This window comes from Bos javanicus, chromosome 12 (assembly GCF_032452875.1).
Source record: "Bos javanicus breed banteng chromosome 12, ARS-OSU_banteng_1.0, whole genome shotgun sequence".
NCBI classification, from domain to species: domain Eukaryota; kingdom Metazoa; phylum Chordata; class Mammalia; order Artiodactyla; family Bovidae; genus Bos; species Bos javanicus.
Genome location: NC_083879.1, coordinates 31,948,507 through 31,970,143, shown reverse-complemented (window position 1 = coordinate 31,970,143; position 21,637 = coordinate 31,948,507). Strand labels below are relative to the sequence as shown.

Sequence of the window (21,637 nt, the reverse complement as noted above, 5' to 3'; positions counted from 1 at the left end):
CACAGCCTGGCCCTCTCACAGAACAAAGGATTGAGTTGCATACCAAAGGAGAGCTACATACCGGCCCCTCCCCGCCCAGAGGCAGAGAGGCAGGCTTGCAACATCTAGAGCCAGAAGGCAAGGGGCTGCTACCATTTCAGCCCCAGAGACAGCATCTTCCACCAACAGTGAGCAGGCTTCCAGCTGCTAACCATGTCCTCCTGAGATCCTGGGTGGATAACATCTGCCAGACCGGTTGCAGGTTGAGAGTAGCTCTCCAGAGGAGACACGCAGCACACCCAGGAAACTGAGTAGTCTGGACCCGGGAGGTGATTAAGATGCACAGCCCACCTGGGACAGTGCGCTCGGCAAGCACCTGGTTGCCTGAGCTGCTCAGACCTGGGAACGGCACAAAACGCACGCCCAACTTACAGACACTGAGCCAGAAACATGTCTGAGTGTCTCCTGTGGAGGTGTGGGTGAGCAGTGGCCTGCCGCAGGAGCTCTGGGTGTAGCAAACCTGGGTATGGCATAAGCCCTTTGCAGGTCGCCATTATCCCCACCATAGAACCACCAGAACTTACACAGGACTGAGGAAACAGACTCTTGGAGGCCACAGACAAAAACCCTGTGTGCAGCAGGACGCAGGAGAAAGGAGCAGTGACCCCCCAAGGGACTGACCCAGACTTGCCCGTGAGTGTCCATGAGTCTCTGGTGGAGACCTGGGTCAGCAGTGGCTTGCTGCAGGTTTGGGGGCATGAGGGCAGCAGTGTATGCAGGGACCTTTTGAAGGAGGTCGCCATTATCTTCATTGCCTCCACCATAGTTTGGCCCCAGGTCAAGCAACAGGGAGGGAACACAGCCCTGCCCATTAACAGAAAATTGGATTAAGGATTTATTGAACATGTCCCCACCCATCAGAACAAGACCCAGTTTCCCCCTCAGTCAGTCTCTCCCTTCAGGAAGCTTCCATAATCCTCTTAGCCTTCTCCATCAGAGGGCAGACAGAATGACAACCTCAATCACAGAAAAGTAACCAATTTGATCACATGACCGCATTGAGCTTGTGTAGCTCAATGAAACTATGAACCATACTGTGTAGGGCCTCCCAAGACAGAAAGGTCATGGCGGAGAGTTCTGACAAAACGTCCACTGGAGAAGGGAATGGCAAACCACTTCAGTATTCTTGCCTTGAGAACCCCGTGAACAGTATGGAAAGGCAAAAAGGTATGACACTGAAAGATGAACTCCCCAGGTCAGTAAAGCATCTGCCTACAATGCTGGAGACCCAGGTTCAGTCCCTGGGTTGGGAAGATTTCCTGGAGAAGGAAATGGCAACCCACTCCAGTATTCTTGCCTGGAAAATCCCACGGATGGAGGAGCCTTGTAGGCTACAGTCCGTGAGGTTGCAAAGAGTCGGACACGACCGAGTGACTTCAGTGAGTGAGTGATGCTACTGGAGAAGAATGCAGAAATAGCTCCAGAAAGAATGAAGGGATAGAGCCAAAGCAAAAACAACAGCCAATTGTGGATGTGACGGGTGGTGGAAGTAAATTCCTATGTTGTATAGAGCAATATTGCATAGGAACCTGGAATGTTAGGTCCATGAATCAAGGCAAATTGGGAGTGGTCACACAGGAGGTGGCAAGTGGGAATGTTGACATTTTAGGAATCAGTGAACTAAAATGGACTGGAATGGGTGAATTTAACTCAGATTATATCTACCACTATGGGCAAGAATCACTTAGAAGAAATGGAGTAGCCATCATAGTCAATAAGAGTTCAAAATGCAGTACTTGGATGCAGTCTCAAAAAGAACAGGATGATCTCTGTTCGTTTCCAAGGCAAACCATTCAGTAGCACAGTAATCCAACTCTGTGCCCCGACCAGTAACGCTGAAAAAGCTGAAGTTGAATGGTTCTATGAAGACCTACAAGACCTTCTAGAACTAACACCCCAAAAAGATGTCCTCTTCCTTATAGGGGACTGGAATGCAAAAGTAGGAAGTCAAGAGATACCTGGATTAACAGGCAAATTTGGCGTTGGAGTACAAAATGAAGCAGGGCAAAGGCTAACAGAGTTTTGCCAAGAGAACACACTGGTCATAGTAAACAGCCTCTTCCAACAACACAAGAAAAGACTCTACACACGGACATCACCAGATGGTCAATACTGAAATCAGATCGAGTATTCTTTGCAGCCAAAGATGGAGAAGCTCTATACAGTCAGCAAAAACAAGACCAGGAGCTGACTGCGGCTCAGATCATGAATTCCTTTTTGCCAAATTTGGACTTCATTGAAGAAAGTAGGGAAAACCACTAGACCATTCAGGTATGACTTAAATCTCTTATGATTATATAGTGGAAGTGAGAAATAGATTCAAGGGGCTAGATCTGATAATCTGAAGAACTGTGGATGGAGGTTCGTGACATTGTACAGGAGACAGTGATCAAGACCATCTCCAAGAAAAATAAATGCAAAAAGGCAAAATGGTTGTCTGATGAGGCCTTAGAAGTAGCTGAGAAAAGAAGAGCTGAGAAAAGAAGCTAAAGGCAAAGGAGAAAAGGAAAGATATACCCATTTGAATGCAGAGTTCCAAAGAATAGCAAGAAGAGATAAGAAAGCGTTCCTCAGTGATCAATGCAAAGAAATAGAGGAAAACAATAGAGTGGGAAAGACTAGAGATCTCTTCAAGAAAATTAGAGATACCAAGGGAACATTTCCTGTAAATGTGGGCTCAATAACCGACAGAAAATGGTATGGACCTAAAAGAAGAAGAATATATTAAGAAGAGGTGGCAAGAATACACAGAAGAACGATACAAAAAAGATCTTCATGACCCAGATAACCACGATGGTGTGATCACTCACCTAGAGCCATCATGGAATGCAAAGACAAGTGGGCCTTAGGAAGCATCACTATGAACAAAGCTAGTGGAGGTGATGGAGTTCCAGTTGAGCTATTTCAAATCCTAAAAGATGATGCTGTGAAAGTGCTGCACTCAATATGTCAGCAAATTTGGAAAACTCAGCAGTGGCCACAGGACTGGAAAAGATCTGTTTTCATTCCAGTCTCAAAGAAAGGCAATGCCAAAGAATGTTCAAACTACTGCACGATTGCACTCATCTCATATGCTAGCAAAGAAATGCTCAAAATTCTCCAAGCCAGGCTTCAATGGTACGTAAACTGTGAGCTTCCAGATGTTCAAACTGATTTTAGAAAAGGCAGAGGAACCAGAGATCAAATTGCCAACATCCGCTGGATCATTGAAAAAGCAAGAGAGTTCCAGAAAAACATTTGCTTTATTTTTTTACCCCTTAATTGCAGCACGGCAGTCCTCCCTGTCCATCACCAACTCCTGGAGTTCACTCAAACTCATGTCCATCGAGTCGGTGATCCCATCCAGCCATCTTATCCTCCGTCGTCCCCTTTTCCTCCTGCCCCTGATCCCTCCCAGCATCAGAGTCTTTTCCAATGAGTCAGCTCTTTGCGTGAGGTGGCCAAAGTACTGGAGTTTCAGCTTTAGCATCATTCCTTCCAAAGAACACCCAGGACTGATCTCCTTTAGAATGGACTGGTTGGATCTCCTTGCAGTCTAAGGGACTCTCAAGAGTCTTCTCCAACACCACAGTTCAAAAACATCAATTCTCCGGCACTCAGCTTTCTTCACAGTCCAACTCTCACATCCCTACGTGACCACTGGAAAAACCATAGCCTTGACTAGACAGACCTTTGTTGGCAAAGTAATGTCTCTGCTTTTGAATATGCTATCTAGGTTGGTCATAACTTTCCTTCCAAGGAGTAAGTGTCTTTTAATTTCATGGCTGCAGTCACCATCTGCAGTGATTTTGGAGCCCCCAAAATAAAATCTGACACTGTTTCCACTGTTTCCCCATCTATTTCCCATGAAGTAATGTAACCAGATGCCATGATCTTCGTCTTCTGAATGTTGAGCTTTAAGCCAACTTTTCCACTCTCCTCTTTCACTTTTATCAAGGGGCTTTTTAGTTCCTCTTCACTAAAAAGTAAGCTAAGAGAAGATAAAACACTATTAAGAGAATCATAAAGAAGAGCAAATACATTTTCAGTTCTGTACTGTACTGATGGACATAGGAAGTTTGCATTGTATGTTTACAAGATGAGTCATTTTCTGTCTGTACCTTTATCACTGCTGTCTTAATAGGATACAAAATCTGTAGGTATCATCTGTTTTGCTAACCCTGGACATCAAAATGAAAAGATAATGTGCAAAAGGAATTCATAGTTATTTACAGGTGTGAAGTGGCAGCAATGGGATTGCTTTCCAGTGGCTTAGTGTCAGGGATATGATTGCTTCATAGTAGCCTAGCCTGTGCACTAATTAATGAGTTGTTGTAAAGTTTGTGCAGCATTTCAGATTTTGTATAGTCATGTTCACTGTAGTGTTAGAAATGTTACATTTAAAGAAAAACATCAGATGATAGTTTGATGTGTCACCTATAATAACTTCTCGAATTAGGAGAGAGGCATACTGTATGGTACTGTAATTCTTTGAAAGTAAAGTTATAAAAGTGAGAAAACAAAACATTGTTAATTTTATATTAAGTATCACTTACTTTATGTAAGGATAGACTACTATCTATATCTGCATATAATCTATGCATTCATGACATGCCTTATTTTCATTTTCTTTTGTATCTTTAGTCTGTGTGGTTCACCTGCAGATTTTCTAAATTGTCATAAATCTCCAAACATTTTTACAATATATTTATCGAAAAAAAGTCTGTGTATTCTCTGATGGCTCAGTTGGTAAAGAATCCGCCTTCAATGCAGGAGACCCCGGTTTGATTCCTGGATGGGAAAGATCCTCTGGAGAAGGGATAAGCATTCCAGTATTCTTGGACTTCCCTTGTGGCTCAGCTGGTAAAGAATCTGCCTGTAATGCAGGAGACTTGAGTTTGGTCCCTGGGTTGGGAATATCCCCTGGAGAAGGCAACAGCTATCCACTCCAGTATTCTGGCCTAGAGAATTGCATGTACTGTATAGTCCATGGGGTCGCAAAGAGTTGGATGCAACTGAGCGACTTTCACTTTCATAATTGGGCCCAGGCAGTTCAAACCTGTGTGGTTCAGTGGTCAACTGTACTTACCAAGAAATAGGATCTAAAGTGTATTGTTCATCACTTTGTTGATATGTGATGGCTTATTTTAGTAGTTACAGTGATTCCATATTATTCCACCTTAGAATTGACAGGCAGCTTGTCTGTTGTCTTCAGCTCTGTCCCATTGAAACCACTGTTGAGTTGGTTTCCTGAATAAGTTAATGTGAAACTGCTGGTCTGTTCCATAAGATATGTTATGAGAAACAGTCTGGGAAACTTGTCCTGTTGAGTATATGAAGATTCACAGAAGAAATTGCAGTAGTTTCCTTTCTCCTGTTCTTGCAAGTTAAAGAAAGAAAACTTGATGAGAAAAGTAGGAATAAATGCAAGTGTGGTTTGTTTTCTTCATGTGCTTAGTGGCTCTCAGGTAGCAATATAAAAATAACTGTCTCTGTGGAAAAAGTTATTCAACTTGAGCATTGTTTAACAAGTTTTTAGAGTTGAGCCAGTTTTGTTTGATTCAAGTTATGAACAAGTAAATAAAAACAAGTGTGACAGAGATTTGAGACTTTATTGTAAGTTCCCAAAACTTATTTGGGAACAGAGAAACTACATCAACCTTTTATGCTTTTAAATAATTTAAATACTTGAATTTTCCTTTTCTTTCAGTTCCTGGAATGGATGGAGGTGCTTTAACTGATACGAGTCTCACAGATTCCTATTTCAGCACCAGCTTTATTGGAGTCAATGGATTTGGAAGCCCTGTGGAGACGAAGTATCCTGTGATGCAGGTATTGTTGGTGTGAATTCTCATGGCCCTGGACACTGAGGTGTGTTTTGGGGATGGAGACCTCTAGAGTCTTCCTTTGTCCTCACGTTTGGTGAGTGGGAGGTGGACTTTTAGGAGGTGATGAGGTCAGAGAGGATACAGATAAGCCACCTCCTGTAAGTTGGAAGTCAGGTGAGCTTTCAAGGATGGAGTTGAAGTGTGTAGAGGATGGTTAGAAACAGGCTAGTTTCCCTCCTGTGTGTGTTGTGATTATGGGATGAAGTCCTTTCAGGATTGTGAGACCATAGAGGCTGTGGAGTGTGTTAAGGAAGGGTGGGACATGGTCAGAGAACGGAGACAAGCCTAATTTCATAGCCTCTATCAGGTGTATGAAGGATAATACGTATTGAGAGATAGTAGTTATCGACTCTGTCATTCACATCCCCCAGATGGATACTTACGAAGAAGGAAACTGAGTAGTTATGTGTCTTGCTCAGGCTAGTAAGTTATGGAAGTGCAGTTCAAAATGGTTCTGTGACTTTGGTTTTAAATACCTGGCTAATGAGTAAAATAAGTTTCTGCCTACGTGATTGTAATCCATGCAGCAGCATTATAGGAAGGTGAGAGTGTCACTGACGTGAACAATGGGTTGGAGGGGTAGACGCAAAGAGGGTCAGTCTAAACCTAATCGGTTGACTATTCTTAATTCTGCATTCTTCAGTGATATTATGTATATATATTTTAATTTTCAGAGAATGACCAATAGTAGCAGCTCCCCAAGCCTTCTAAATGACAGTGCCAAGCCATACGCAGGCCACGGTAAGACTCCATCCCTTTTTCTCTCATAGGTATGTGTATTTCTGACTCTAAAAACAGTATGTCCACAGTAGAGATTTTGAAAATTATAGATATAAGGAATAAAGTAGAAATGATCTATTATCTTCACACTAAGAGGTAACAAAATTTGGAGATAAACGCACATAAAATAGACTTAAGTATATACATAATAATACTTAAGATCACATTAAATATACTTTTAAATTATAGCGTGAATGTTTCTCAATCATTGTAAATTGAATCCTATTGTTTATTCTCATAATTTACTTTGCTTCTGTTTTTTTTAAAGATTACACTCCAATATTGGACTATGTGTATGAATCTGTGTTCATATTTTGAGTTATTTCTTTTGGAAACACTGTTATACATGAAATTACTGTTTTAAGATTATGGATGTTTTTAAGACTTTTGATACGGGATTTCCTTTTTGTATCCTAATTCAAAAATAAACGTTTCTTCTTTATCTTTCTATATCCTATTTTAAAAATAAATTCAGGAATGTTTTTTTAAAAAGTATGTTACAATTGAGTATTGGTGCAAGCAGTTATTTATAATAATGAGAAGAATTTGCATGTTGATTGTTTCTTGAGATAGATATTTTATGTATGTGTATCAAGCCTCTCACTACTTGGAAATTTCAGCTTTCTTTCACTGTAGGAAAAAGTAGCAATATTTTAATATTGAATTATTAGAAACTGATGTGTAGCATTGTAGTATTTTTGGTGTTTCCATAGAGTTTATATGCTGACTTGGTCCTTTATACTATCAAAGGTAGCATAAAAGACGAATAATACCTATTTTTAAAGAGTTTAAATGTATAATTACATAAAAATCTAGTGTCTTAGTATTTTATTAACTTCTTTCTCTTTGCATTATTAATTATATTAAATTAGTGTTAATTCTAATGAAGGACTAAACCATGAAAATCCAGACACAAGAAGCTGGAGAAATATAGCAGCAGTTTTATGTATTGCATTTTAAAGAGATTTAAGTCTCCTTTAAATGAGAAAATTTACTGTATTTTTTAAGGATTTCACAGATAGTTTAATGAGAAACATAAAGAATAACTAAAGCTCAGAAATGAATATAAAAATGTTTGGGTGCATATCATAAATTCCTTTTCAGAAACTCATTTTGATTTGTTAAGTGAGAAACAATTTAGAGATACACTTTTGTTTATAACTTCCGGCCACAGAGTAGTGGAACTTTGAACCTTTAAAGTCTTTGAATTTCGTGTTAGTATTTTGAAACATTTAATAGCCCCATCTTTAAAAACTTAATTTGCCTTATCCTTTTAGGATGACTGTCAAAAATGTGGTGATATACTTAACTTTATGGAATACTCTGCAGGGTAGATGGTTTTTAAGGCCTTGATTGTTAAAGTCCAAGCCCTATCTCTCAGTTATGTTTGACTGTTTGACTACCTTCCCCTCCCCCCTCCCCCTTTTGTATTTCTTATGACGTGGTCTCAGGAACACAGACCACAGGTAGACTTCCTTAATAAACACATTTCTAATAACATGGTTAAGATTATTTTTTTTTTTCTATTTTATTTTTCTTTTGGTTCTGAGCAAATAGTTACATCCTTATCTGTATAGTTGCTGAATAAATGTGCACTGAATATTGGCTGAATGAAGTATCCTCCAGTTTGTGTTTCCTTCCCTCAGAAAATATTTGAACATCTTCTGTGTGTGAGCATTGAGTTTGATATTGTGGAATATGATTTTTATTATTATTTATAAGCATTTGGGTTAAATGTCTATTAGATTTGTAGGTGTCCTGAGTTGCCTGTGTGGAAACTTATGTAACTTACCTTCCAGATCCTCTAACTTCACCTGCTTCATCCTTGTTTAATGACTTTGGTGCCCTCAACATCTCTCAGAGAAGAAAGGTAGGTGCATTGGACACTTATATGAAACTAAATGGAACATAGGGGTGACACGGGGGTGTTGCCGACATAGTGGTCAGTGTTCTCTTAAGTAGGGGAGGACTGGAATGTTCTTCTTGCCTTTTGTTAACCTTTTCCCTTGTTGTATATCTCTTAAAGTAGAATTTTGTTTGCTCTCTGTGTATGATATAGAGACTTTCTATGTGAAGGAATGAAATTCTTCTACTTATTTTTGCTCATTTAAAAAAATCTTAATGCATTCTCTTTGTAAGATAAACATTTAATGTTGTAGTTGCTGTTCTGTGACCCATTGTAGACATGTTAATCATCTTTTTTTATTTTCTGACTGCTTTGTCTAAATTTCAAAGATTTCTCCCCTAATCTAAATTTCTCATTAAAAGGCACACTTAATCTTTAGCTTTTCATAACTGGCCCAACTGTTTAAAAACAGTTTAAAATCTCTTCATATTAGAAATTTAATTTTATTTGAAATTGAGGTTGAATAGATTTTGAAGTACCTCTATTAGTTTATTATAGTTTGGTGCCTTTGAGTCTTAATGAGAATCATTATGTTAATAGTAATAATAATCTAGAGGAGGTGGTACTTTTGGTTAGGAATAGCAGCTAAATATTCAGGAGATTGTAAATTTTGGTGGAAATTACTATGAAATTACAACTAATTCAGTTTCCTAAGTAATGGGAGAAAGATTAAAAAGAAAAGAATGTTAATTTTAGAAAACTGGTATAAGCTTAAGGTGCTTTTTAGGAAGTATCTGTTCAAAAGGTAGAATTAAATGAATTTCAAGAAGACTAGATAAATTCAATGAATTTCAAGAAAATGTTCTCTAGACCAAAAAAATATGGGGTCAGGTATAAATTACATCAGTATCCTCATGTACCTATTATTATCTCCATTTTGAAACAGATGAGAATAAGTATGTAATTACAACATGCTTTTAAGAAACATTGAACACAAGCAGACTCATTGGTGATGGTGAGAAGTGACAGTAGATAAAGCCTGTCACTGTAGCAGGAGATAGGAACGGGCTAGGTAGCCGGTACAACCTAGACGTCAAGTTACCTGGAGCTTCTTAGTGTTGGGAAAATTAAAAAGCCCCTAAGTAGTTTTAAGGGTCCCCCCAGTGGCCTTTTTACGTTTTTAAAAATAATAATCAGTTAACTGTGGTGAGTAGCATTTCCGATGAATGAATAAAAAGTAAAAGTAGAATGGCAAATAAATCCTTAAGTGTTCCTAATATGAGGGTTTGGTGGACTGCATCTTAAAGTTAAAATACATGATTTAGAGCTGCTGACATTAATTTTTGAGAAAAGCAGTAAAAATCCCTGGAGATTGAAAAAAAGGAGGTTATAATACCCATTCTCCTAAAATTTATTTTAGTAAAGGGAAATAATGGAAGGAAATGTTACTAGAGAGGTGAAATCTGTATGTGGAGAGATATTAAAATGTATCCAGATGGAAGCAGATTAGTCTAGTGAAGGGAGCATTGGTTGTAATTTTTGAGATCCTGAATCTCTAGCTTTGTGACCTTGGGCCAGCTTCCTACGCTGTAATATTCACATCTGTGAAATGATGAGCATGGCCTGAATAATTGCTGTGGTGTCTTCCATGTCTAAAGTTCAATGACTGGGTGAACTGAAAGGACCTACGTGTCAACATCTACTTAGAAACTCAGGATTCATATGTTATACCTTTGAAGGACCATATTTTATTGCCATTTATATTTGAAATAATATGTAGAGACATAGAGGTTTGTTTAGTTTTTTTCCCCAGTAGTGGACTATATACTTAGCAGTCTATGGGTACACGTTGCATATGTTTTTAAATCGTTAATAGTTGAGAAGGCTTAAAATTCCTTTGTATTAGAAAAACTGTTGGTATGAGACTGTTGCATGCTGTGAAGTAAACACACATGGAGACTGACTGTTCTTTTGTTGTAATTTATAATGTCTGTTTAATGACGTAGTTTAGGGGAAGTAACTCACATTTTTGTAAATATTTAACCATAATTGCAGGTGATCTAAGCAGGCTATCATGATTACTCAGTGACATTTTATTTCATAATGAGATTGGAAAACAGGTGTTTGGGCCATACTTACTACTATTTCATAGTTAGATAAATACTTTTCTGAAAATCTCAGTTGGGCCAATCCCTGGGCTGCAAATGCTAATTTTTGCCTCTGGAATATGTGAATTCTTTGGATCAGGTCAGTCAGGTATTTTTATTGTGAGCAGTCTTACTGTGGGCTATATATGGAACATATAAGAAGAATCAACTGATGTTTTTTTCTGCTTTCCTCAAATCTAATTCAAGAGGCAGTGCATGAATCTACTAGAAAAAATTTACAAAGCAATGTATTAATCATTACAAATTTAAATGTGAGGTGCTTGCTACATAGCAGAGATTTCTCTAGATCCAGAAGAGTTTGTGGAGAAAAGATGTTTGAGTTGTGGTTTTTGAAGATGAGGAATATGGAGAAGCAAAGATGCTAAGCAGAAGGTATCGTTTTATTGCAAGTAGAGAGTTGGTATCTTCAGGAAATTTAAAAATATCTCTTCTATCACAGGTGAACTAAGAGACTATGGCTGAGGGCCTTGTCTCTGTAAGGACTTGTTGAAGTAAAATGTGTGCTGTGAAAAAACAGTACAGAAATTCATAGCTGGGTAAATACCTTTGTTTGGGTGGTTTATTGTTGTTAGATACATGAAGAGCTGTATGCTAAGAATATATGCCTTAGGGCACTGCTGCTCATGGTGTGTCAAGTGACCGCAGCTAGGAAGATAAGTTAAAACATTGAAAGTAAATGTTTAGAAACTTCTGTAACAGTTTGATAATACCACAACATCCAAATATGTCATCATTTTCTAGTAGTTTACGTGTATTTTATGAATAATGTATAGGACCATGATGCATAGGAAATTTTAGTTATTTTTTTTGTGTGTGTGTTCCAATAAAACTTTATTATGGACACTGAAATTTGAATTGCATATAGTTTTCATGTCACAAACGGTCCTTCTTTTGATATTTTTAACAGTATTAAAAAAAAAACAAAACACCAAAATCACTCTTAGGTCACAGGCAAAAACAGGATTTGGCTTGTGGGTTGAAGTGTGCAGTCCCCTATGCCAATCTTTGGAAGTGCTGAGTGCAGCAGCCAGCACACGGTTCTTGAGCTGATAGTAGGCACCTACTGTGTGCTTAATACACGTCAGCTTCTATCATCATGGAAGGTGTGGATATGGCAGGAGGCAGCTGTCCACGTGGCTGACTTGCTGCTGAGGGGCAGGCCGTCAGTGGGGGAAGGTGGTCTGCTTTGGAGAAAAAGCAGCTGAGATGGGTTATCAGGAAGTCATGCCTTGGGCTACCACCGGACAGGAGTGGCCAACAGAGTCCTTTAACTGGCCCTTCTCTGCTAAGGGCCCAGAGTATTGGCTTAGCTGCCCAGAATGTGTCCCCCTCCCTGCCCCAGCTCAGAGTGACGGCCTCCTGTCACACCCCTAGGTGCCCCCACAGAGCCCCCTTCCCCTCTAACACTCCAAGGACCCTGTGCCAGCTCCCTCCTGAGGGCTCAGAGCAGACCTTGCCCCCATGTCAGCGATTGTTGCTGCTGCTAAGTCACGTCAGTCGTGTTTGACTCTCTGCGACCCCATAGACGGCAGCCCACCAGGCTCCCCGTCCCTGGGATTCTCCTGGCAAGAATACTGGAGTGGGTTGCCATTTCCTTCTCCAATGCGTGAAAGTGAAATTGCTCAGTCCTGTCTGACTCTTTGCGACCCCATGGACTGCAACCTACCAGGCTCCTCCGTCCATGGGATTTTCCAGGCAAGAGTACTGGAGTGGGTTGCCATTGCCTTCTCCGAGGAAATTTTAAAAACATGATCCTTCACAACTGATATTTGAGAAGCACTGATTTTTTTTTTAATTTTCTACATTATGAACATATAAATACAAAAAGTACCATTACTTGAAAATGTATACAGTTATTATTGGCCAGGAGTGATGGCAGAAGAAATTGAATTATGGGTGTATGCTCAGTGGGAGAGATAACCCCCCAAAACACGAGCTGGAATTTTGTTGAAAATGGGAGGTAATATATTAGACATCAGTGCATGAGGAAACCGTAACAACAAGGTAGATAGATCAAGCTGAGAATTGGTATGATAGAAAAGGACCTGAGAACCACTGTGAATCACAAATGTGATCTGAACAGCAGTAAAATTTTCTGTCAGAAATCCTCAGGGACAGTCTCTTTAAAATAAAGTTTGATGTAAAGAATACAGATATTTGTAAATGACGTGATGACATCTGCTGACTATTCTTGCTAAGCCGTGTGACCACCGATGATTGAGATAAAAGTTCCTGCAGAATTTGTGTCTGGCAATTTTGGCTTCCTGCTGTATAACACTCATGGTACTTTGCCCTCTTTTTTAGTCATCTAGTCATTTTTGTATTTAGCTTTCTTCCCTTGCCAAATTAAAGCAAAAAGGCTCTGGTGCTTGTCATTTACATTTCTTTTGTTTTAATTGTACTTTAGTACGACATTTCAGTCAATGTGCAGCTTTTACCTGGGCATTTGTATTTTACTGACATTTCTAGTAGTGGGATAACAGTTGCACTTTTTAAGTTTTTTAGATTTTAACACCAAGTTAAATTCTGTGGGACAGAGACTTGTGAATATCATGTTTATTTCTTCTGTTCCTGATTGTAAAGCTCTTTGTTAGGATGAGGGAGGCAGGATCAGAGGAGGCCTGGGTATCTGCTCCTGGCTTATTTGTGAGGAGAGGAGGCTGGGTTGGGCCTAGGCTGGGGTTGGCCTAGCTCTGGATGATTCCCCCGATCTCAGTGTGGAGCCTCCTCCCCACTGTTCTCAATTTCAAGAGCATCTTTCCCTCTGTTCATCATCTCTGTTACAAAGTTTTCTGAGATGTGTATTTTATGATTTCTGATTACTTTGACGTTTAAAAGTTTTTGTGTACATTTCTGTTCTAATGTTCTTCAAAAGGTGACTTTTATGTTGCATACTTTTACATAGGGAACCGAACAGGACTAACAAACTGGCAAGAGCTAAAATGAATTTGGAGAAATCTATAGGATTGTGGCATAGACAATCTGGGATGTAAATCCTTCCTTAATCCTTCAGATGGTTAGACTCATTGAACACAAAACCGAGTATTGGTCTTGGGCGGGGCGGGTTAGGGGGGAGGATGAGGAGAAAATGGAGAAGACATCAAAAAATAAATCTTAATGGGTATCACAATACAAAGCATCACCTGTGAAACCATTTTTAAGCATTTAATATATTCTCAGATGTTGTTTTACTTAGTATTTAGATTTCCAGGTGAGCCATATCGGGATCTTTTCCCCATGAATGTTGTACAGGAATGTTCCTATGGAAAATTGTGTTCAGAATTCCAAATTAACACTCTGAGCTATTCTGTTATGGAGTCGACTGATCCTCTGTTCACCTCCTCTTGCTATCCTGTGGAAATGTGCTCAAGTTTTAGACTTAGGGATATGTATGGTATACTTGTTGGAGTTCAGAGGAGCATCCTGGTTCCTGTTTGTAGTTTGCTCAGAGCTCATGGTGAGTTTTTATTTTTCTCTAAGAGCAAACTGTTAGAAATAGTAATAATTCAGTAGCGTTGAACAATGGTCAAGGTTTAATGGAAGTTGTATGCCGGGCAGTTTGAATTGAATCCCCTAATCTACACTGATTGGGTCTTTAAACTTACTTAAACCTTTTTGTGTCTTCATTTGCAAAATGAGAAAAATGTTATACTTAATACCTGGTTTGTTGAGTTGTTATGAGGACTAAATGAGAAATGCCCCATAAACGGTAGCTATTATTGGTAAAACTTGATGTTAGCCAAACCTTTCTAGTCTTGTTTGGGAATTGTTTACTGTTATTAAATGAGTCGCTGCTCACGCTAGATCAGACTGTGTTAGTTACCCTTTGGAAAGGCCTTCTCTTATAGTTGCTCTGAGAACGTTCATCTTTAAAATATTCAGATCCCTCCTCCTCCAACATTTGAATTTTTGACTCCTCACATAACCGTTAGCTTCTCAAACATATCTGTCAAATTTGGTGAAAGTACATCTGGGAGTTTCTCAGTGAATCCTTGGCAGACAGAAACTTGATTTTATTTATGTTGACAGTGGTTTTCTATATCTGTTTCAGGTAATATGGTAATTCTTTTATAAAATTAAATGTTTTATAATTTCATTATCTCATTTAGTCACCCCAGCAGTTCTTTGAGAGACATTGTTTTTTCCATTTCACAGATTGGAAAATGGGAGATTTAGAGAAATCAGGTAATTTACTTGGACTACTATAGATAATATTTAGTTACATTCAGAGAAAAACAAAAATCTCTTTAGGGCAAAATAAGCACTGAGTCTTCTATGAGGAAAAATGAAGTAGTGGAGAGAGACCACTGGTAACACGCAGAGGAGGAGATTATAACATTGATTGACCTATACCTGTCTGTTTTTTGATTTACGTGATTATCTCAGTGTCAGTTTTTTACAGTTTTTTGTATTTCTAGGGAATAATACAAAATCAAGCTTTTAATAATTGATAGATAACTTTTCAGAAATGCTGCACAAATTTGTATTTCTACTCATGGGTGCTGATTTTTCAGTAGCCTTGAAAACAGATGTAGAAATCTTTCATTGTCATTTTATAGTCAAAAGCCCCTCACTGTTAACATTTGATTACATTGATTGATTAACTGTTGAGCTTCTCCTTTATGCTTTTTGACCTTGGATTTTTGTGTGTGTGTCCTTTGCTTATTTTGGACTCCCCCCGTGGCTCACACGGTAAAGTGTCTGCCTACAATGTGGTAGATCTGGGTTCAGTCCCTGGGTCGGGAAGATCTCCTGGAGGAGGAAATGGCAACTGACTCCAGTATTCTCACATGGAAAATCCCATGGATGGAAGAGCCTGGTAGGCTACAGTCCATGGGGTTGCAAAGAGTTGGACAGGACTGAGCGACTTCACTTTCACTTTTCATTTTCAACTTGCTTTTCTGTTGGGCTGTCCTTCTTAAATTTGTTGTAAACTCTTTGTTTATTAGGTGCTTAAGCATTTATGCTCTTAGTTCTGAAATGTCATACTTAATGTTATTAAGTACATTAAAAAAGAATGAAACCTTAAGCTCATTTTTGTTAAAATAAAACCTGTCTGATGAATATTGAAAGGATTGTCATTGTTTTTATGGAATGTGAATCCACTAACATTTTTATTGCTAAAGACCTATAGTATTCAGCTTCCCTTAGCAAACAGTTATATTTTCTGTCTTACCTGCATATGAATCCTCAGACTTATATGTGCCATTCATCCTATTGTTTAACCCCAATTAGTCTATTCTTTCTTAAAATGATGGATTGGATTAGAAACTTGTTTATAAATATGATAGTTCCTGTCGAAAATGACTCAACTTTGAGTTAACTTTCTTTCCCTCATAAATCAAGAGTCATCCAGGATAAACTTCTAGAATTGTGTTTAGATAGAGGTATGCCTTGGATAAAGCAGAATAAATTGGTTGTAGCAAGCTAGGAGTTCAGCCACATATTTTCTGAACTTTATTTTAATTAATGCTTCTGTACAGTGACAGCTTGCTTTTGTTAAGAGTTTTCAAAATTGATGATTTCAAGGGAATTTTGTTCTATTGATTTTTTAAAAAATCTTACGTGAGTTTTTGTTTTGGAGGCTTTTTTTTTTGTAAGATGTGTCTGGTTGGTTGGTGTTTATCTTACTACTGTATTTAAACACTGAAGCAGCATGGCTTTTGTATGCAGTATTTAATGCTGTTGTTGCTGCTGCTCAGGTGCTAAGTTGTGTCCAACTCTTTGGGACCCCATGGACTGCAGGCTTCCCTGTCCTTCACCATCTCCCGGAGTTTGCTCAAACTCATGTCCGATGTTTTTGATGATAATCATTATTTAGCTTTAGCTTTTGGGATTTTGAGTTGATTCTTACCTAATAATGACAGTTTAGTAAAACCATGCTGCATTTGCTACTGCATTTGGAAACTAGTGGATCATTCTGAGATATTCTAGTTGGCTTCTTGACACTCTACTCTGGGCATTGTATTTACGAAGCATTGTAGCTGATGCTAAGAGCTTGGCACTACTGATGGTTCATCCCTATTTTCTTAGGAAGTAGGGGTCAGGAATAAATGAGTAAAGATCAGTTTAGAATTCTCATGCACAAACATGCTAGCCTAATTTTAAAGCTGAATTTAACCAAAACTATGTAAGTTTTCCCAACTCTACTTAATTCTCAAGATTTGTTTTCCTTGTGTTTTGAAAGTGGGGAAGGTAGAGTGGCTTAATAAAGTCTCTGCAACTCAAAATCCCCATCCATGCCAATTAGATTCAAAGAAAGATTAATTTAGGAATTTGGTCATTTTAGGAGTAGCTAGAATAATGTTAATATTGTAATGTTTACATTATGTTATAATGTTAAGGAATATTATAGAATGTAGAATAAGTTTTTTTGGATTGAGGCAGAATACCATAGTTGAGTACAAGCTCTGCAGCTTGACCTTAGGACCTTATGTTAGTTTTGAGATTATAGGCAAATTATTTTAGCCTCTTCTAAACCCTCCTTCTCATCTCTAAAGTTGGTATTATAATAGTGCCTATCTCACAGGATTTTGAATATTACATAATATTAATGCTGTGAAGTGCTTACCACAGAGCATTGTGCTTGTCAGATGGTAGTTGTTTTAGTCTATGCTGCTTATAGTCTTGCAGTTTAGAAACATCTGTTTATCTGTTTCTCAGTGTTGGATTACTTTTGATTAACCACTACTTAAAGTTCAGTCATGGTAATGGGCCTTGCTAAAGATGTTCTGCTTCATTTCAAGATTGAATTTAAGTAAGGGGACACATAAATCAAAAGGGAACCTTTTGCTCATAAGCAAATAGGCATTTTAGGATGATGATTGCTTTTGATAAGAGACTAAAGTTGTTATAAAAATTTTTATGGTCATTACAGGTCATAGTTTATTGTAGAAATAACTTTAAAACAACATTACTCACACTTAAAAGTTTTAACAACATTGGCATGGTATTTTATTTCTCTACATCTTGTTTTCTGGTTCTATTCTAAAGCAAAAGAATAAAAGAAGTTGTAGTTTGGTGTTCCAGATCTTTAGAGATTGAATGTGGTCTTAACAACTGATCTCATTTTTGGTGGCATAAAACTACATTTTAACATTGAATTTTAAAAACAGAAGTAATGACTGCTTTTAAGCTTTCTTGCTGCTGCTGCTGCTAAGTCGCTTCAGTCGTGTCTGACTCTGTGCGACTCTAGAGACGGCAGCCCACCAGGCTCCCTGGTCCCTGGGATTCTCCAGGCAGGAACACTGGAGTGGGTTGCCATTTCCTTCTCCAGTGCATGAAAGTGAAAAGTGAAAGTGAAGTCGCTCAGTCGTGTCTGACTCCTAGCGACCCCATGGACTGCGGCCTACCAGGCTCCTCTGTCCATGGGATTTTCCAGGCAAGAATACTGGAGTGGGGTGCCATTGCCTTCTCCATTAAGCTTTCTTAAATTTGGGTAAATAATATTTCAGACTACTCCTAAGATCTTACTCAGTAGAGCTTAAAAATATGTTTCTGTGTGTCTGTATAACTCCTGCTATGCTACATTTGATATGATTTGGATTACTTTTTACCCAGCAGTATCCTCTATTTTCATCTTCTCAACCTATGTATGATTTCTGTATTGACTGCACAAGTTAAAAGGTCTTTTTCATTTACAGATGTTTACCTGCCCATGAGTCTTTAATAATGACTGACTATTTTTCCATAGACCCACTTTCTATAGACCTAGTCACCATTCCATCCTATATATAACTGGCTTTATTTAAGCAATGAAAATGGAAGGGACCTAATATATTACTGTGAAAAGCCTACAGGTACTGATAATGAATGCAGGATAAAATGCAACATGATCTTTGAGGTTGACTTGGTTTTGCTTTTGATTTTTAAATCTTTTACTCATGGAGAAAATTGATTGGAGTCCAATTTATAATCATTTGTAGTTTTAGATTTACTGTTCTAAATTAATTAGGTGTAGAAGCCTTTGAAGTCCAGGTGTGTTAACACACCTGATTAATAAGTTAAGTAGAAGTAGTTCCCTTTGTCTATACGGAAATTAGCTAATTTTAAATATTTGATTTTAAATATTCAAATGGTTTTAATCAGTTAGTCTATTTTTTTCCAGTGGGTTTAGATTAACCACTGATGGTTAATGTAAATGTAATCATATATTTAGTTCTCATAATAACAAATATGCTAAGCCACCAGGATATTTAATTAATTGAGGGAAGACCTTTGTGAATCAGAGAGGTTTTTTTTTTCCCTTCAGTAACTTTAAAGCATGTAAATAAATAAAACTGTTCGACTTCTAAAGAATTACCACATTTAAGAAGAAGGTCTATTGCTATCACCATTCTAGATTATGGGAATTCGTTCCATTCCTTCATCTTCCAGTTGTAGTGGCAGAGTGGAAACTGAACTGAAATTAAGTTGGTTTGTGACATGACTGCAAGGGATAGACACATAAAGATATAAACACAGTCACTTCCAAACATGGAATGCTGGGCCACCAGAAAAGTGGCAGAGTCTACTGAGTCCTGCACTCAGGCACATCTTTTCCTGACATGTGCCAAGGACCTGGCTGGGCATCCATGGTCTCCGCTTCAGAAATTTGTTCTTCTGTACAAAGGCCTAAACCTGAGTTACCAAAATAGCGAACTGGAGGAGGTACTGGCAAAGACTGCCATGTTGCTTAGTCATGTCCGACTCTTTGCGACCCCAAGGACTGTAGCCCACCAGGCTCCTCTGTCCATGGGATTCTCCAGGCAAGAATACTGGAGTGTGTTGCCATTTCCTTCTCCAGGCAAAGACTTTGATCAGTAATGAAAAAACCAAGATTTCGGTGACTCCTTTGGTACAGGATCTTGGACATTTGGTTCCTTGCATTGAGAAATATACAGTGTCTCTTTTTAGAGAGTGTCCCAGTCACTTTAGAAGACTTTGGATCAAGTTACTTCTTTGTGAACCTCTCTCTTAACTGCTCTCCTTCCATGTCTTGACCTCACTTAACAGTTCATTCTTTTGCTTTACTAGCTGTTCATTTTGCTGCTTTAACTTAGAAACTTCCTTTTCTAGCTGTATGTATTCACTTTTCAGAATAAGAGCTTTAGTGCTTTGTACAATGCCACTGCCACCTCCACAGGTTAAGGGTTTATTTGAAGGCTGAGTATCAATATGTTCTGATTCCATTGAGGTACCTTGGGCCTGTTGATGTCTTCTAAGATTTTCTCTCCATAGCCTTATAAGTTCTCTTTGATATTTTACAGTGGCTTTTGTTGAAGCAATTTCCTTTTCAAACTCCTTGACATTTTTCATCTTCTCCAGGTCTTATTTTCACCAGCTTCGTTTTGAGATCTTCAGTTTCTTCTTTATAAGGCTTAGCTCTTAAAAAGCAGCTTTGTCCTGAAGTACTTGGATCTTTTGTTTTTTCCAAGGCATTCATTTGATTCATTAACTTGCCGTTGAAGTTTTGCTATTATGTCATCAGTCATCTCGAGTTCTTTCTGCATCATCATAATCTTGCCCTCCATATGCAGAGTACTTTCTTTAGCTTCCTGAAGTGATGTTTCCAGCTCTTGAATCTTCCTTGTGGCTTGCTGTGTAGCTCTTGATGTGACTTGAGGTTGCCTGTCTTGTGTAGGATTAACAGGGGCACCAGAGGTCAGGGAGAGCTTTAAAGTTTAGTAGCTTTTAAATAGTTTTTCATTGTTCTCTTTCATTGATTTCAGATCATGCTCCCATTCTTTGGCTATGGTAGCATTTCTTTCTTCAGACTCTGTTAATTCATTCATTATAGCAGTTATTTTGTTATGATAGACGTTATTCACTTGGCAAATACTATCATTTTCTTTCTGGATGACATTTTTAAACTTTTCTATATCAAAATGAGCATTTCAGCGACTCTTCCAAAAACTGAGTCATTTCTTTTCTGTTACTTAGTACTTGCTGAAATTCAGTCTTTATGCTATGGAAATCACTTTCTGAGAAATCCTTGAGAATTTCTTCGATATGTAGATCCATGGTCTGGCTCAATTTGAGGTCCCTTGATTCTCCGGGTGATAATGCCATAATCTTGTTGAAGGCGCTATATTTCCATTAGCAGTTCATTTTACTTTTCCATTTCATCAATAAAAGCCATTTCAAATTTATTGATGGATTCATGTTTTTCTTCCCTTGTCCTTGCAATATAGCTTAGCGCATACTGAAGCTTCATCACGACTGTATGAAATTCCATGGAACACCTCTGGTTTACAGTAAGAAGTTTCTGGATTTGTTGGGTTTGTGGATATGGATGTGAGAAGTTTGCTTTTACTCTAATTGAAAGCTCTTTTTGGGTTTCAATTTCATTCTTATAAGTCAAGAGACAATCTATTTAAACATTCATAGTGATTATTCATCTCTGAGTATCTCTTCAGAAGCTCTTTTATCCTAAAGCACTTTTCTCTTAGGTTTCCTGTAAGGTGTTGGTTTCCATCACATATTTTTTTCATATTTTACCTCTTTGTGGTTCTGTTGATCCTTTTTCTGTAATTCATCTTTTGATTTATTTAAATCCTTTTGCATATTTGAAATCTGAGATATTTTTCTGAAACTCTCTCTGAATTTATCAATAATTTCTTGGTGTTCTTTCAAATGCATATGAACAATTTTTAGTTGTGTGTGTTTCCAGTTCTCTAACTATGGTTCCTTGCAAGTCTGCCTTGAGTAGGTCTCTCCAGTTTGAGAGTCTCTTCCACTCTCCTTCAGTTCAGTTCAGTTCAGTCGCTCAGTCTTTGCAACCCCATGAATCGCAGCACACCAGGCCTCCCTGTCCATCACCAACTCCCGGAGTTCACTCAAACTCACGTCTATCAAGTCTGTGATGCCATCCAGCCATCTCATCCTCTGTTGTCCCCTTCTCCTCCTGCCCCCAATCCCTCGAAGCATCAGGGTCTTTTCCAATGAGTCAACTCTTC

General features: G+C 38.4%; 1 protein-coding gene across 10 annotated transcripts in view; it reads left to right on the top strand.

The window, feature by feature from the left end:
- The window catches only part of PAN3 (poly(A) specific ribonuclease subunit PAN3), a 123,083-nt gene that overhangs the window by 11,468 nt on the left and 89,978 nt on the right, over nucleotides 1–21,637 (top strand). For 9 of the 10 annotated variants that reach the window (XR_009739991.1, XR_009739990.1, XM_061434876.1 and 6 more), the window contains exons 2-4: nucleotides 5,729–5,850; nucleotides 6,581–6,647; nucleotides 8,486–8,556. Coding sequence is in view for 8 of the 10 variants with exons in the window: in XM_061434876.1 (XP_061290860.1) it covers nucleotides 5,729–5,850; nucleotides 6,581–6,647; nucleotides 8,486–8,556 (260 nt within the window). In the remaining 2 variants the exon portion in view is untranslated. The remainder of the gene's footprint in view (nucleotides 1–5,728; nucleotides 5,851–6,580; nucleotides 6,648–8,485; nucleotides 8,557–21,637) is intronic. The other variant, XM_061434883.1, reaches the window with a different exon arrangement.